This window comes from Coregonus lavaretus, assembly GCF_964263955.1.
Source record: "Coregonus lavaretus genome assembly, contig: HAP1_SCAFFOLD_937, whole genome shotgun sequence".
NCBI lineage: Eukaryota > Metazoa > Chordata > Actinopteri > Salmoniformes > Salmonidae > Coregonus > Coregonus lavaretus.
This window is the reverse complement of record NW_028165560.1, coordinates 136,353-154,070: the sequence shown is the minus strand read 5'-3', so window position 1 is coordinate 154,070 and position 17,718 is coordinate 136,353. Positions and strand designations below refer to the sequence as shown.

At 44.8% G+C, this 17,718-nt stretch overlaps 1 protein-coding gene across 2 annotated transcripts in view; it reads right to left on the bottom strand.

Annotated features, from left to right (window-relative positions):
• Positions 1-830: 830 nt before the first annotated feature.
• The window catches only part of LOC311115726 (zinc finger protein 704-like), an 83,276-nt gene continuing 66,388 nt past the window's right edge, over positions 831-17,718 (bottom strand). Inside the window, exons 4-9 of one of the 2 annotated variants that reach the window (XM_084190876.1) lie at positions 17,444-17,688; positions 5,374-5,474; positions 4,005-4,290; positions 2,044-2,166; positions 1,242-1,369; positions 831-1,129 (exon numbers count right to left, since the gene is read on the bottom strand). In XM_084190876.1, coding sequence (XP_084047002.1) covers positions 1,018-1,129; positions 1,242-1,369; positions 2,044-2,166; positions 4,005-4,290; positions 5,374-5,474; positions 17,444-17,688 — 995 coding nt within the window. In that variant the 3' untranslated portion in view covers positions 831-1,017. The remainder of the gene's footprint in view (positions 1,130-1,241; positions 1,370-2,043; positions 2,167-4,004; positions 4,291-5,373; positions 5,475-17,443; positions 17,689-17,718) is intronic. The other variant, XM_084190877.1, reaches the window with a different exon arrangement.

Below are 17,718 nucleotides of genomic sequence, written 5' to 3'. Positions count from 1 at the left end.
ACGCATGACTGTAAGTCGCTTTGGATAAAAGCGTCTGCTAAATGGCATATTATTTATTATTATTATAACTGTAATCAACAATAGAGCTGATTAATCAAAGCAAGACCAGACTGTCCAAACCCTGGTGATTGCACTTCGCAACTACTAGTTGCCTTGGCAACTAATCACTGAAAACTGTTAAACTGTTAAATGTGAGAAATGAGAGTGAACAGTGTGGTAACATTTGGTGCCAGCAGATGGAAAAAGCAGGAAGCTTATGATGTGTAGCTATGCACTATTAACTTCCCAAACAAAGAGATGGGGATTGTTGAGTTGAATTCCCATAAGAGCATGCGATGTGTTATATGAATAACAAACTTGTGTCTTAATAAAAGTGACATTCTGAGTGAATTTAGAGAGATTCTGATCCTGTTTTCCTTTGGTAGACATACTGCCCATTTCAATAGAGTGACCGTTGAGATTTGAAAACGATCCATTCAAATAAACGGCACGAAGTTAATCTGGTTTTAGTTCTAAAACGTCAACAGAGGTGATTTGAAAGACGCTGATGAGAGTGGTGTCAGGATCTTGTAGACTCAAACACAGTAGCTTCCATGATACTCGGACCAGTAAAGAACAACATGTTGAGAGTACACAATACCAAAAAGCTTATCTGAAATCTTCAACCACTGCCCTACAGTGAAGGCATGCAAAATTAGAAAGTACAAAACAAATCGAAAAGGTTCTGAATCACGTTTTGAATAATAGTTTTTTGGATTACCTAAAAAGTATCATCCTTAGAAATAAAAACAATGCTTCCAAAGCCATATACTTTTTTCTCTATTTTTTTTGTGTGTTTCGTGTGTTTAGCTGTCTGAGGACTAAGAGAAGCAAGCAGAGAGCCCCCTGCTGGTCAGGAGGAAGCAGTGCGTGCTCTAAGCAGCTTCATCACGGAGAAACCCCCACATCTCCTCAGTGGAAGACCACCTCAGTGAAGCGCTGGCAGAGGAAGAGTCCATCCCAGTGATGTAGTGGGGTTCAATCATTGAATCGCTGACAGGCTTTTTTCCAACGGCAGGCTGTGCACCACATGTCCCTCTTCTCCATGCCGTACACCTTCCGGCACTTTTTGGCCTCTCCGCGGGGTTTCCTTGGCAATCAAAGATATGACACACAGTTAGACTTCACACTACACTCCCATGAAGTTGATAAATACACTCACAAAGGAAGGGTCCACACACACACCCACACAATCTGTGTACCTGGTTCCTGGTGCTGATTTGGCCAGGGGGGCTGTAGAGGCGGGTGTCTTGCTGATGGTGGTGTGTGTGTGAAGGGCAGGCTGTCTCTTCTCCCCGAAGCTCACTGTGCGGGTGTGAGTCAAAGGGCCCTGCAGGGGCAAGCACAGGTCAAAGGGCATTCTACCAATCAATCATAGCATAGCAGCAATCATAGCAGCTTTCAACTAGTGCCCTGAGAAAAATATTCACACTGGCAGGAGAGGCTGATCCTAGTTCAGCCCTGAAGACAACATGTCTAGATAGAAGACAACAAGAGGAACTGATCCTAGTTCAACTCTAAAGGCAACATGTCTAGATAGAAGACAACAAGAGGAACTGATCCTAGTTCAGCCCTGAAGGCAACATGTCTAGATAGAAGACAACAAGAGGAACTGATCCTAGTTCAGCCCTGAAGACAACATGTCTAGATAGAAGACAACAAGAGGAACTGATCCTAGTTCAGCCCTAAAGGCAACATGTCTAGATAGAAGGGCTATGGGGTAGAGACAGAGGTAGAAGAAAGGAGGCAGCTAGCCTGACAGGAGTGGGGGAGAGAGAAATTGAAAAAAAGGTTTGGGGGTGGGGGGAGCGAGGGAGTGGGAGTAGAGAGATGAGAGATGGGGGAGAGAGAGATGGGGTGGGGCGAAGAGGGAGATATGAGAGGGTGAGAAATATGAGAAGTGGAAGAGCAACAGAGTGAGAGAGGTAGAAGAGATGTGGGGAGTGATGAAATAGAGAGAGAACGTGAGGATGAAGACAGAAGGAGAGAAAGCAGCCTGCTCACCGGTAAGCCTTTAAAAATGACAGGAGGGGACTGCCAGGACACACTGATCCCATCCCAATTCCCAATCCCATCATTCCCACCAGCCTGCTCCGAACACACAGGAATACTCAAAGGAGCAGTGGCCTGGAAAACATAGCACCGCACCACAGTGAGCGACAGAGAGAAGAGGAGGAAGGAGAAAGAGAAAGAGAAAGAGAAAGAGAAAGAGAAAGAGAGAGAGAGAGAGAGAGAGAGAGAGAGAGAGCGAGAGAGAGAGAGAGAGCGAGAGAGAGAGAGGGGGGGAGGGGGGGAGATAGAGAGAGGTAGGGGAGAGAGAAGGAGGAGGTGAGAGAAGGGGTGAATGAGTGGAGGTAGAGGGAGGTTGAGCGACAAAGAATGATGCAGAAAGAAAAGGGAGATAGATACTATACAGAGAGAAGATGGAGTAAAAGAGAGGAGACTACCTCATCTATAGGAACCTATTCATCTGCCATGTAGCATTAAGCCTGTGTACAGACCAGGGGAACCATAACATTACCTGTCAGGAAGTAGATGACAGCTACATGTCAGTCTCAGAGATGGGCAGTATTGTATCTGTTACATGTATTTCAATTACTTCTGAGTATTTTGTAATTTGTATTACACTGGGCTAAACTACACTCCAATGTATTTTGTAACAAGATACTTTCATAATCTGTCATTTGTATTTTCAAAATACTAAATACTTTTCTATACCATTTGCTATAGCGGTTCACCATTTTGTGGCCCCCTTTCAGAAGTCTAATGGCGCTATGGTGTGTTAAGAGCGTCTGCTAAATTAACTAAATATAAATGTATATGTAAAAATGAACAATTGCAAAGCATGCTGAGTATTCTAATGAGCTCCGCATCCCAAAAAAGGCCAATAATAATACCCAGTGTGCTTTGTAGTTCATTTTGGTATGTTAATTTTCACATATACATTTAGGTCATTTAGCAGACACTCTTATCCAGAGTGACTTAAGTGTTCCGCATGCTTCGGTTCGGTTGGCGGCTAGGCGAACCGAACGAGTGTTCGCTTGAAAAATGAGAAACAATAGGCAATAGTACTGTTTGTCTATCTTGAGATGCTGTAGCCAGTATACATTTCCTCAAAATAGTCAGAATTAATCTAAAATAACTCAAGAAATCTGTCATTAATTTGGACGTTTTTGCTGCTCTTAGTTGCTACATTTGACATCTAACTAAGATGTTTGTTTCAGTATTTCTCAAGTGAATTTTTTTTCATGAATACGATTCATCTCTCGTTGATTGACAACAAACACTTCATTGAATAATCCCTACTGTTGACCAATCACTGACAAAGGGGCGTAGACTTTGGCTACTGACAAAAAAAACCTTGCCGAAGACCAAAATGAACAAAAACGTCAAAAAATTGCGTCATAGAATATGCACGATGGGAAGCATGCGGATGCCTTTACAGAGTGCATTCAAATAAGGTAAATAAACAACAACATATCACAGTCATAGCAAGTAATACATTTCTGTAACCGTCACTGAAAATGTTGTTGCTGTTCAGGCCGGCTACTTGCAAACCTATTTCTGTATTTTAAAATACATGTATTTTAATTAAATACATTTCTAAATACAAGTAATTTGTAGTTTATTTTGATACATTGATCTTTTGGGTATTTTGTAATTATATTTTGTGATTTTACCCATCCCTGGACATTCTCTGGGTTCCAAAAGGGTTCTTCAGCTCCAAGTAGAACCCTCCTTGGTGCCAGGTAGAACCCTTTTGGGTTTCATGTAGAACCCTCTGTGGAAAGGGTTCTACCTGGAACCAAAAGGTTTCTACATGGAACCAAAAGGGTTCTCCTACATGGACAGCCGAAGAATCCTTTTAAGGTCTAGATAGCACCTTTTTTCTAAGAGTTTATAGCATCAGAGAGTACCATAGCCGCTGGAGAATAAGGTGTATGTACGTGCATGACTGTTCTTACCTGGTATGCGTGGTCAGTGCGAATATGGCAGAGCGTGGAGGGAGCTGATTGGCTGAGCAGGGTGGGGGCGTGGCCATGCGTCCCCCTCATGGCGATGTGGGAGGGCTCAGAGCGAGGGAGACAGGCGGTGAGAGAGACAGGGGGGAAAATGGGGGGAGGGCCGGAGGTGGTGGGGGAGGTGGGCGTGAGGCTGGACAAGCCCTCTGATAGGCTGTCCATGTTGATCTCGATCTCCGAGTAGTAGAAGTCCTCCTCCCCGTCGCTGTAGTCCGAGTCGCAGTTCCGCCTGCATCGCAGGAGTGTGACATACGTGAAGCAGCTTATAATGAATGCTTTTAATGCCTTATATCACTGTGGTCCTCTGTAGCTCAGCTGGTAGAGCACGGCGCTTGTAACGCCAAGGTAGTGGGTTCGATCCCTGGGACCACCCATACACAAAAAAAATGTATGCACGCATGACTGTAAGTCGCTTTGGATAAAAGCGTCTGCTAAATGGCATATTATTATTATTATTATTATTACTTCATACCAAGCCACTACAAGCTTTAAAATGAGGAGCTGAGTCTTCTCTAACCAGCAGAGGGCAGTGATGCCCAGGCCTCAAAGCCACTGAGCTTATGGACTTGATTGGTCAAAGCCTTTAATGACTGACAGAGAGTGCAGGATAGCAACAGGAAGCTATAAAAACACACCAGCGAAACCTCCTCATGTGTTGATATGCTTCCCTCCTCCACCCTGCTCTTTGTAAGTGGATCCTAGACTAACAAACCAAATCATATTAAGAAGTTATAACAAACACTGAGAGCCCATGGAGAGACAGCGCTACCAATGTCGCACATACTCCACAATACTAGCTCCTCACTGATAGTAGATATTTTGACAAAACTTCAGTTAATAGAGTGAACTGTATTATATCTGGTATTTGGTATTTTATTAGGATCCCCATTAGCTGTTGCGAAAGCAGCAGCTACTCTTCCTGGGGTCCACACAAAACATGAAACATGACATAATACAGAACATTAATAGACAAGAACAGCTTAAGGACAGAACTACATCAATTTAGATATGTAGCCTACATATCAATACACACACACAAACTATCTAGGTCAAATAGGGGAGAGGTGTTGTGCCCTGAGGTGTTGCTTTATCGGTTTTTTGAAACCAGGTATGCTGTTCATTTGAGCAATATGAAATGGAAGGGAGTTCCATGCAATAATGGCTCTATATAATAAATATCTGCTCTCTTATTGGTCCTCATGTGATCTGAATGCATTGATTGGTTACAACAATTACCCATTCAACAATTGTGATTGGATATCTACAGCAGTTGACCTGTATTTGGCTCTGTGTTGGTTGATTGGTGCCTTACCCCAGGTGGACGGTGCGGATGTGTCGCTGGATCCCTGAAGAGGTGCTGAGGACCTTTTCACAGTTCTTCCACAAGCACTTGAACATCACCTTCATGGAGTTCTGAAACACAACACAACATAAGAGAAAACAGTGGAGTCAGTGCTATTGTAGTGACCTGAGTTCAAATACTATTTCAGGTATTTCAATTACATTTTAAAACAAGTATTCAGATACATTTTATTTGAAAAAACAAGTAGTTGAATATCGGAATGCATTTGGAAATACACTTGGAAATACACTTACAGTGAGGGAAAAAAGTATTTGATCACCCTGCTGATTTTGTACGTTTGCCCACTGACAAGGAAATGATCAGTCTATAATTGTAATGGTAGGTTTATTTGAACAGTGAGACACAGAATAACAACAAAAAAATTCTGAAAAACGCATGTCAAAAATGTTATAAATTGATTTGCATTTTAATGAGGGAAATAAGTATTTGACCCTCTCTCAATCAGAAAGATTTCTGGCTCCCAGGTGTCTTTTATACAGGTAACGAGCTGAGATTAGGAGCACACTCATAAAGGGAGTGCTCCTAATCTCAGCTTGTTACCTGTATAAAAGACACCTGTCCACAGAAGCAATCAATCAATCAGATTCCAAACTCTCCACCATGGCCAACACCAAAGAGCTCTCCAAGGATGTCAGGGACAAGATTGTAGACCTACACAAGGCTGGAATGGGCTACAAGACCATCACCAAGCAGCTTGGTGAGAAGGTGACAACAGTTGGTGCGATTCATTGCAAATGGAAGAAACACAAAATAACTGTCAATCTCCCTCGGCCTGGGGCTCCATGCAAGATCTCACCTCGTGGAGTTGCAATGATCATGAGAACGGTGAGGAATCAGCCCAGAACTACACGGGAGGATCTTGTCAATGATCTCAAGGCAGCTGGGACCATAGTCACCAAGAAAACAATTGGTAACACACTACGTACTGAATGTTATCAGATCTTCAACCAAAACCTAATATTAGATAAAGGGAACATAAGTGAACAAATAACACAACAATTACATATTTATTTCATAAACAAAGTTATGCAACACCCAATTCCCCTGTGTGAAAAAGTAATTGCCCCCACACTCAATAACTGGTTGTGCCACCTTTAGCTGCAATGACTCCAACCAAATGCTTCCTGTAGTTGTTGATCAGTCTCTCACGTCGCTGTGGAAGAATTTTGGCCCACTCTTCCACGCAGAACTGCTTTAACTCAGTTACGTGTGGGTTTTCAAGCATGAACTGCTCGTTTCAAGTCCTGCCACAATATCTCAATTGGGATTAGGTCTGGACTTTGACTAGGCCATTCCAAAACTTCCAATTTGTTGCTTTTTAGCAATTTTCATGTAGACTTGATTATGTGTTTTGGATCATTGTCTTGCTGCATGACCCAGCTGCGCTTCAGCTTCAGCTCACAGACGGATGGTCTGACATTCTCCTGTAGAATTCTCTGATACAGAGCAGAATTCATGGTTCCTTCTATTAAGGCAAGTCGTCCAGGTCCTGAGGCAGCAAAGCATCCCCAAACCATCACACCACCACCACCACCGCTTGACCTTTGGTATGATGTTCTTACTGTGGAATGCAGAGTTTGGTTTTCGCCAAAAAGTTATACTTTTGAATAATCTGTCCATAGAACGTTCTTCCAAGAGTCTTGATGATCATCCAGGTGCTTTTTGGCAAACTTGAGTTAACTTTTTGGACGAGATGGGTCCCATTATGCCTGGCGACCACCAAACACTGCATTCCACAGTAAGAACATCATACCAAAAGGTCAAGCATGGTGGTGGTGGTGTGATGGTTTGGGGATGCTTTGCTGCCTCAGGACCTGGACGACTTGCCTTAATAGAAGGAACCATGAATTCTGCTCTGTATCAGAGAATTCTACAGGAGAATGTCAGACCATCCGTCTGTGAGCTGAAGCTGAAGCGCAGCTGGGTCATGCAGCAAGACAATGATCCAAAACACACAATCAAGTCTACATGAAAATTGCTAAAAAGCAACAAATTGGAAGTTTTGGAATGGCCTAGTCAAAGTCCAGACCTAATCCCAATTGAGATGTTGTGGCAGGACTTGAAACGAGCAGTTCATGCTTGAAAACCCACATGTCACTGAGTTAAAGCAGTTCTGCATGGAAGAGTGGGCCAAAATTCCTCCACAGGGACTGATCAACAACTACAGGAAGCATTTGGTTGGAGTCATTGCAGCTAAAGGTGGCACAACCAGTTATTGAGTGTAAGGGGGCAATTACTTTTTCACACAGGGGAATTGGGTGTTGCATAACTTTGTTTATGAAATAAATATGTAATTGTTGTGTTATTTGTTCACTTATGTTCCCTTTATCTAATATTAGGTTTTGGTTGAAGATCTGATAACATTCAGTATTACAAATATGCAAATGTTGAAAAAATTAGAAAGGGGGCAAATACTTTTTCATAGCACTGTACATGCCCGTCTGAAGTTTCACAATGAACATCTGAATGATTCAGAGGAGAACTGGGTGAAAGTGTTGTGGTCAGATGAGACCAAAATCGAGCTCTTTGGCATCAACTCAACTCGCCGTGTTTGGAGGATGAGGAATGCTGCCTATGACCCCAAGAACACCATCCCCACCGTCAAACGTGGAGGTGGAAACATTATGCTTTGGGGGTGTTTTTCTGCTAAGGGGACAGGACAACTTCACCGCATCAAAGGGACGATGGACGGGGCCATGTACCGTCAAATCTTGGGTGAGAACCTCCTTCCCTCAGCCAGGGCATTGAAAATGGGTCGTGGATGGGTATTCCAACATGATAATTACCCAAAACACACGGCCAAGGCAACAAAGGAGTGGCTCAAGAAGAAGCACATTAAGGTCCTGGAGTGGCCTAGCCAGTCTCCAGACCTTAATCCCATAGAAAATCTGTGGAGGGAGCTGAAGGTTCGATTTGCCAAACGTCAGCCTCGAAACCTTAATGACTTGGAGAAGATCTGCAAAGAGGAGTGGGACAAAATCCCTCCTGAGATGTGTGCAAAACTGGTGGCCAACTACAAGAAAAGTCTGACCTCTGTGATTGCCAACAAGGGTTTTGCCACCAAGTACTAAGTCATGTTTTGCAGAGGGGTCAAATACTTATTTCCCTCATTAAAATGCAAATCAATTTATAACATTTTTGACATGCGTTTTTCTGGATTTTTTTGTTGTTATTCTGTCTCTCACTGTTCAAATAAACCTACCATTAAAATTATAGACTGATTATTTCTTTGTCAGTGGGCAAACGTACAAAATCAGCAGGGGATCAAATACTTTTTTCCCTCACTGTACTCAAATACACTCCCATGCATTTAACCCAGGTATTTACAAGTAGTATTTGAAATAAGTATTTTAAGTAACATACTGAACAAAAATATAAACGCAACATTAAAGAATTACAAAGATTTTGAATATAAGGAAATCAGTCAATTTAAATAAATAAATTAGGCCCTAATCTATGGATTTCCCATGACTTGGCAGGGGCGCAGCCATGGGTGGGCCTGGGAGGGCATAAGCCCACCCACTTGGGAATTAGGCCGACCAACAGGGGAGCCAGGTGGACCAATCAGAATGAGTTGTTCCCCACAAAAGGGCTTTATTACAGAAAGAAATACTCCTCAGCCAAATTCTCTAAAACAACGTTTTGGTAGAGAAATTAACATTCAATTATCTGGCAACAGGTCAGGTGGACATTCCTGCAGTCAGCATGCCAATTGCACGCTCCCTCAAAACTTGAGACATCTGTGGCATTTTAGAGTGGCCTTTTATTGTCCCCAGCAAAGGGTGCACCTGTGTAATGATCATGCTGTTTAATCAGCTTCTTGATATACCACACCTGTCAGGTGGAGGGATTATCTTGCCTCCTCAACCCTCCTCTCCTCCCTTTCTGCATCTTTTGACTCTCTATGTTCCCTATCCTCCCGGCAGGCTCGGTCCTCCCCTCCTGCTCCGTGGCTTGACGACTCATTGCGAGCTCACAGAAGAGGGCTCCGGGCAGCCGAGCGGAAATGGAGGAAAACTAGGCTCCCTGCGGACCTGTCATCTTTTCACTCCCTCCTCTCTACATCCTCTTCCTCTGTTTCTGCTGCTAAAGCCACTTTCTACCACTCTAAATTCAAGCCTCTGCCTCTAACCCTAGGAAGCGCTTTGCCACCTTCTCCTCCCTGCTGAATCCTCCTCCTCCTCCCCCTCTCTGTGGATGACTTCGTCAACCATTTTGAAAAGAAGGTTGACGACATCCGATCCTTATTTATTAAGTCAAATGACACCGCTGGTCCTGCTCACACTGCCCTACCCTATGCTTTGACTTCTTTCTCCCCTCTCTCTCCAGATGAAATCTTGCGACTTGTGACGGCCGGCCGCCCAACAACCTGCCCGCTTGACCCTAACCCTTCCTCTCTTCTCCAGACCATTTCCGGAGATCTTCTCCCTTACCTCACCTCGCTCATCAACTCATCCTTGACCGCTGACCATGTCCCTTCTGTCTTCAAGAGAGCGAGAGTTGCACCCCTCCTCAAAAAACCTACACTTGATCCCTCCAATGTCAACAACTACAGACCAGTATCCCTTCTTTCTTTTCTCTCCAAAACTCTAGAGCGTGCCGTCTCTAGCCAACTGTCCTGCTATCTCTCTCAGAATGACCTTCTTGATCCAAACCAGTCAGGTTTCAAGACTGGTCATTCAACTGAGACTGCTCTTCTCTGTGTCACGGAGGCTCTCCGCACTGCTAAAGCTAACTCTCGCTCCTCTGCTCTTATCCTTCTAGACCTATCCGCTGCCTTTGATACTGTGAACCATCAGATCCTCCTCTCCACCCTCTCCGAGTTGGGCAGCTCCGGCGCTGCTCACTCTTGGATTGTGTCCTACCTGACAGGTCGCTCCTACCAGGTGGCGTGGCGAGAATCTGTCTCCGCACCATGTGCTCTCACCACTGGTGTCCCCCAGGGCTCAGTTCTAGGCCCTCTCTTATTCTCTCTATACACCAAGTCACTTGGCTCTGTCATATCCTCACATGGTCTCTCCTATCATTGCTACGCAGACCACACACAATTAATTTTCTCCTTTCCCCCTTCTGATAACCAGGTGGCGAATCGCATCTCTGGCAGACATATCAGTGTGGATGTCGGATCACCACCTCAAGCTGAACCTCGGCAAGACGGAGCTGCTCTTCCTCCCGGGGAAGGACTGCCCGCTCCATGATCTCGCCATCACAGTTGACAACTCCATTGTGTCCTCCTCCTCCCAGAGTGCAAAGAACCTTGGCGTGACCCTGGACAACACCCTGTCGTTCTCCGCTAACATCAAAGCGGTGACCCGATCCTGCAAGTTCATGCTCTACAACATTCGCAGATTACGACCCTACCTTACACAGAAAGCGGCACAGGTCCTAATCCAGGCACTTGTCATCTCCCATCTGGATTACTGCAACTTGCTGTTGGCTGGGCTCCCTGCCTGTGCCATTAAACCCCTACAACTTATCCAGAACGCTGCAGCCTGTCTAGTGTTCAACCTTCCCAAGTTCTCTCATGTCACCCCGCTCCTCCGCACACTCCACTGGCTTCCAGTTGAGGCTCGCATCTACTACAAGACCATGGTGCTTGCCTACGAAGCTGTGAGGGGAACGGCACCTCCTTACCTTCAGGCTCTGATCAGACCCTACACCCAAACGAGGGCACTACGTTCATCCACCTCTAGCCTGCTAGCTCCCCTACCTCTACGGAAGCACAGTTCCCGCTCAGCCCAGTCAAAGCTATTCGCTGCTCTGGCACCCCAATGGTGGAACAAGCTTCCCCACGACGCCAACCTTCCGGAGACACTTGAAACCCTACCTCTTTAAGGAATACCTGGAATAGTGTAAAAGTAATCCTTCTTTCCCCACCCCCCATTAAAAAAAATTAAAAAAAGTTGTTGTCCCACTGGCTATCATAAGTTGAATGCACCAATTTGTAAGTCGCTCTGGATAAGAGCGTGTGCAAAATGATGTAAATGTAAACAAAGGATAAAATGCTCACTAACAGGGATGTAAAAAAATGTTGCACAACATTTGAGAGAAATAAGCTTTTTGAGCATATGGAACATTCTGGTATCTTTTATTTCAGCTCATGAAACATGGGACCAACACTTTACATGTTGCGTTTATATTTTTGTTCAGTATACATTTTGTTAATAGTTCACAAAAATGTATTGCATCGTACTGGCCGCCTACTCGTCTTCTTTTTTTAAATAACAAATACTCAAATACCCAGGGCTGGTAGTGATTGAGGGGGAAAACCAAGAGTGGGGCTTGAATCAACAACCCTGTGGTTACGGGGAGAGTGCACTACCACCTGTGTCAAAAAGGTTTAGATCTCTTAGCAGAAGCTGTGATCCACTCACACACCGGAAGGATACACATAGAGAGTGAGGTAATAAAAAGAAAAGGAAAAAGACAATTGGACTCATGAATTGTACCTAGATTCCTGATCAGACACATTGATATAGATGTATATTTTTAAACATATCATTTGTTTACTTTAGCTACTTTTCTTTTTTTGTTGCCAGCTATTTGAATGTAGCTCTCTCTCTCTCTCTCTCTCTCTCTCTCTCTCTCTCTCTCTCTCTCTCTCTCTCTCTCTCTCTACTCTCTCTCTCTCTCTCTCTCTCTTCTCTCTCTCTCTCTCTCATCTCTCTCTCTCTCTCTCTCTCTCTCTCACTCTCTCTCTCTCTCTCTCTCTCATCTCATCTCTCTCTCTCTCTCCTCTCTCTCTCTCTCTCTCTCTCTCTCTCTCTCTCTCTCTCTCTCTCTCTCTCTCTCTCTCTCTCTCTCTCTCTCTCTCTCTCTCTCCAAAAAACAGTGCCCTTGCCAGTGACCCTAATTCAATATGCTCACAATCTCTACTTTGTCCTTTGACCCACACAGTTTCAACCTCTCAACAATAAAAGCTAGTATTTAGGAAGCTGTTAACCTCTTCAAATCTGAAAAAGACAAATCTCAAAATAGGTATTTTAAAACATGCAGACTAAGGACATAGACAGAGCTGTGTTTTTCAGACTCATATTTTCCCAGGCAGCGTGCAGATCTCTGATGTTGGCAGTGGAGGGAGAGATGTGTTGGGACCTGCATCAGTAGTAATGACAGGCAGTGGGCGTAGGTTCTCTACCTTTTAACAGCTTCCAGACAGGGAGGGAGAGAGTGAGTGAGTGAGTGAGAGAAAAAGGAGGGAGAGGAGGGAGAGAGAGACTTTAAAAGACAAACTATAGAACAGGCTTATTGGCGGCTGATCAATTGAATTGAACCCTTTATACACAGTCTCTATTCTTATGCAATCCAAACAATCCATTATACACAACACCTCTAATGGCACTGGGAAACATAGGAATATTTTTCAGTGTTTCATAACGGAAAATCTGCAGCGTCTCAACAAACATTGACAAATCCTTTAATGCCAAAAGTGTTTTCCTTCCATTGTAACACTATTACAGCAACACTGTAGTGATTAACACATTCCCTATGACTCCTCTACACAGTCAGATACATGTAGGATCTTCATTTGATCACCCTGTTGCAGGACAACTTTCCTGTAATGCAAGAAATGTTAAACTTGTAGTGTATTTGAGGTCTAAAAAGGCTTCTGAAGTTTGTAATTTCCACTTTGAAATTTCAGACTTGATTTTCCCTTTTGAAAAATATATCAACCACTACAAAAATGTCCATTAATTTTTAATTAACATAATAATTCACATTTCTTGTTGCTGCAGGATTATATTCCTGCTGTATCAAACTGGCTCAAATTAAGATCCTACTTCTGTAGTACACGACTCAACACAGTCAAATGCCCTGCCGCTACGGGACTACCCAGGCTGCAGCTGTCTGCCAGTCAGGACTTAGCTAGGCCCCTGGTCATGGCCAACTACACTGAACCACCACAGTAAACTGCCTGTTAAGTTTACCCAGGGCAGGTTTATACACAAGTCATCTAAACTGTAACGACTTTATATATAGCCAGCTATTCATTAATAACCACATATGCATGTCAGTGCAAGTCTTGTTGAGATGGCCACCCAAGTCCTTGTGTACAGTTCATGGAATTTTTACAGTTTGTCTAGCACTGTGAAATGTTATGTCACATCTTTACAAGCGAGGCTGAAGAACAAATGTCAAACATTAAAAGAAGACATTTCATTTAACGGATGACTTGACAAATGAGCACAATCCTTCGGTCCTGTAACAAAGTTTAATCATAATTTGGTTCAAGTGCTTAATAATGGGTAGGCTACAACGTGTTTGTCCTATTCTGGAGATGCTAGTCAATGAGTGCAGTCCCATCTAGAATAACTTCATTCACCATGACTTTTTTCTTTGTTTCCTGTCAGGATATTGTATTTCTATGGCCTGGCCTGCTGCATGCTGTACGACCTTGTGTTTCAGCCAACATGGTCTCTGTTACCTCTGGAGTTGGATCCACACACTCCTACATCAAATCAAATGTTAAAAAAGTAAGACAATAAAATAACAATAACGAGGCTATATATAGGGTCAATGTGCGGGGCTACAGGTTAGTCGAGGTAATTTGCACATGTAGGTAGGGGTAAAGTGACTGTGCATAGACAATAAACAGCGAGTAGCAGCACTGTAAAAACAAAGGGGGGGGGGGGGGGGGGGGGTCAATGCAAATATACCGGATGGCCATTTGATTAATTGTTCAGCAGTCCCTCTGTAGCGCCTTGCGGTCAGATGTCGAGCAGTTGCCATACCAGGCGGTGATCCAACTGGTCAGGATGCTCTCGATGGTGCAGCTGTATAACTTTTTGAGGATCTGGGGACCCACGACAAATCTTTCCAGTCTCCTGAGGGGGAAAAGGCGTTGTCGTGCCCTCTTCACAACTTTCTTGGTGTGTTTGGACCATGATAGTTTGTTGGTGATGTGGACACCAAGGAACTTGAAACTCTCGACCCGCTCCACTACAGCCCCGACAATGTGAATGGGGGCGTGTTCGTCCCTCCTTTTCCTGTAGTCCATGATCATCTCCTTTGACTTGCTCACATTGAGGGAGAGGTTGTTGTCCTGGCACCACACTGCAAGGTCTCTGACCTCCTCCCTATAGGCTGTTGTCGGTGATCAGGCCTACCACCTTTGTGTCGTCAGCAAACTTAATGATGGTGTTGGAGTCGTGCTTGGTATACTCCTCAATGCCATTGGATGAATTCCGGAACATATTCCAGTCTGCGCTAGCAAAACAATCCTGTAGCGTAGCATCCGCGGCCACTAGGAGCGCCGCTTCTGGATGAGCATTTTCTTGTTTGCTTATGGCCTTATACAGCTCGTTGAGTGCGGTCTTAGCGCCAGCATCGGTTTGTGGTGGTAAATAGACGGCTAGGAAAAATATAGATGAAAACTCTCTTGGTAGATAGTGTGGTCTACAGCTTATCATGAGGTACTCTACCTCAGGCGAGCAATACCTCGAGACTACCTTAATATTAGACATCGCACACCAGTTGTTATTGACAAATAGACACACACCCCCACCCCTCGTCTTACTGGACGTAGCTGTTCTGTCCTGCCGATGCACTGAAAACCCAGCCAGCTCTATATTATCCGTATATTATATATGAGCCCCTCCAGTCTCCACTCCTATATCTGAGCCCCTCCAGTCTCTACTATATCTGAGCCCCTCCAGTCTCCACTCCTATATCTGAGCCCCTCCAGTCTCCACTCCTATATCTGAGCCCCTCCAGTCTCCACTCCTATATCTGAGCCCCTCCAGTCTCCACTCCTATATCTGAACACCTCCAATCTCCACCCCTATATCTGAGCTCCTCCAGTCTGCACTCCTATATACAGTGAGGGAAAAAAGTATTTGATCCCCTGCTGATTTTGTACGTTTGCCCACTGACAAAGACATGATCAGTCTATAATTTTAATGGTAGGTTTATTTGAACAGTGAGAGACAGAATAACAAACAAAAAATCCAGAAAAATGCATGTCAAAAATTGTATAAATTGATTTGCATTTTAATGAGGGAAATAAGTATTTGACCCCCTCTCAATAAGAAAGATTTCTGGCTCCCAGGTGTCTTTTATACAGGTAACGAGCTGAGATTAGGAGCACACTCTTAAAGGGAGTGATCCTAATCTCAGCTTGTTACCTGTATAAAAGACACCTGTCCACAGAAGCAATCAATCAATCAGATTCCAAACTCTCCACCATGGCCAAGACCAAAGAGCTCTCCAAGGATGTCAGGGACAAGATTGTAGACCTACACAAGGCTGGAATGTGCTAAAAGACCATCGCCAAACAGCTTGGTGAGAAGGTGACAACAGTTGGTGCGATTATTCACAAATGGAAGAAACACAAAATAACTGTCAATCTCCCTCGGCCTGGGGCTCCATGCAAGATCTCACCTCGTGGAGTTGCAATGATCATGAGAACGGTGAGGAGTCAGCCCAGAACTACACGGGAGGATCTTGTCAATGATCTCAAGGCAGCTGGGACCATAGTCACCAAGAAAACAATTGGTAACACACTACGCCGTGAAGGACTGAAATCCTGCAGCGCCCGCAAGGTCCCCCTGCTCAAGAAAGCACATATACAGGCCCGTCTGAAGTTTGCCAATGAACATCTGAATGATTCAGAGGAGAACTGGGTGAAAGTGTTGTGGTCAGATGAGAGCAAAATCGAGCACTTTGCCATCAACTCAACTCGCCGTTTTTGGAGGAGGAGGAATGCTGCCTATGACCCCAAGAACACCATCCCCACCGTCAAACATGGAGGTGGAAACATTATGCTTTGGGGGTGTTTTTCTGCTAAGGGGACAGGACAACTTCACCGCATCAAAGGGACGATGGACGGGGCCATATACCGTCAAAACTTGGGTGAGAACCTCCTTCCCTCAGCCAGGGCATTGAAAATGGGTCGTGGATGGGTATTCCAGCATGACAATGACCCAAAACACACGGCCAAGGCAACAAAGGAGTGGCTCAAGAAGAAGCACATTAAGGTCCTGGAGTGGCCTAGCCAGTCTCCAGACCTTAATCCCATAGAAAATCTGTGGAGGGAGCTGAAGGTTCCAGTTGCCAAATGTCCGCCTCGAAACCTTAATGACTTGGAGAAGATCTGCAAAGAGGAGTGGGACAAAATCCCTTCTGAGATGTATGCAAACCTGGTGGCCAACTACAAGAAACGTCTGACCTCTGTACTTTTTTCCCTCACTGTATGAGCCCCCTCCACTCTCCATTCCTATATATGAACCCCTCCAGTCCCTACTCCTATATCTGAGCCACTCTAGTTTCCACTCCTATATCTGTCACAGTGGAGTTATGAGATATTCTTCTCCCCCTCTCAGCTACCTACAGCTGAAGCCTCATATTCCCTCCTTTTACTCCTTCCCTCCTCCTTTCCTCCCCCATCCCAAAACTCTTTTACTCCCCCTCTTCCCCCATTCTAAATCTCTTTTTACACCCCCTCCTCCCTCTCTAAACTCTCTTTTTACACACCTCCTCCCCTTTCCCCCTCCTTACTCCCCTCTTCATCTCAGAGGTGGGTGAGGGGGCTAATGGCTCTTCTTGATACTGAAACCACATTTACATCATGGACTGTTTCCACCGCATGAAAATACAAGGGAAGAAAAAGGAGAGCAAGAAGGAAACAGAGAGTGAGAACACACTCCATCACACACGTTAAAGATTGACAGGCCTTTTCTCAGGGCCAAAGTAGTGTCACAGGATCCTAAATCATGTTGTTGTTGCTTTTGCAGAGGGGTTTCAGAGGCCCCAGACACTACTCTGAGTTAGGAACACTACACACTAGGGCAGGGGTTCCTAAATCCATGGGAGCCACTGTTGGCCAATGGACAATTCCTACTGGGTCGCAGCTTAGGGTTGGCTGTGGCTACAAATATTGTTCTCATCTGGAGAGTCACAAGAACTGGACTGGATAAATAAAAAAAGCTGTTATCTATGAACTCCTTGGAGATTAGGAGATGAGTATGAAAAGATGTTCAGTAGCAACCCCCTGACCCCGACCCCTGACCCCGGGATATACCTTTCGCTTCCGGTGTATGGGGTCCTCAAACGGAAAGTGAGTGCTCTCTGTGATGTCCTCGATGACGTCATCGCCCTGGGAGGGGAGCAGGAAGCTCTGGCTGGCATCGTTGGAGAGGGGCGGGGACGGCGTGGAGGGCACTGATTGGTCGCTGGCGTCCCAGCTCCAGTTGCCACTGGTGGAGCTGCTGTAGCTGGTCGACAGCACCTCCTTCCACCCCCTGCTGGCCGGCTCCGGAACTGCAGCTGGAGACAGCGGAGTGCCGGTCAGTACCA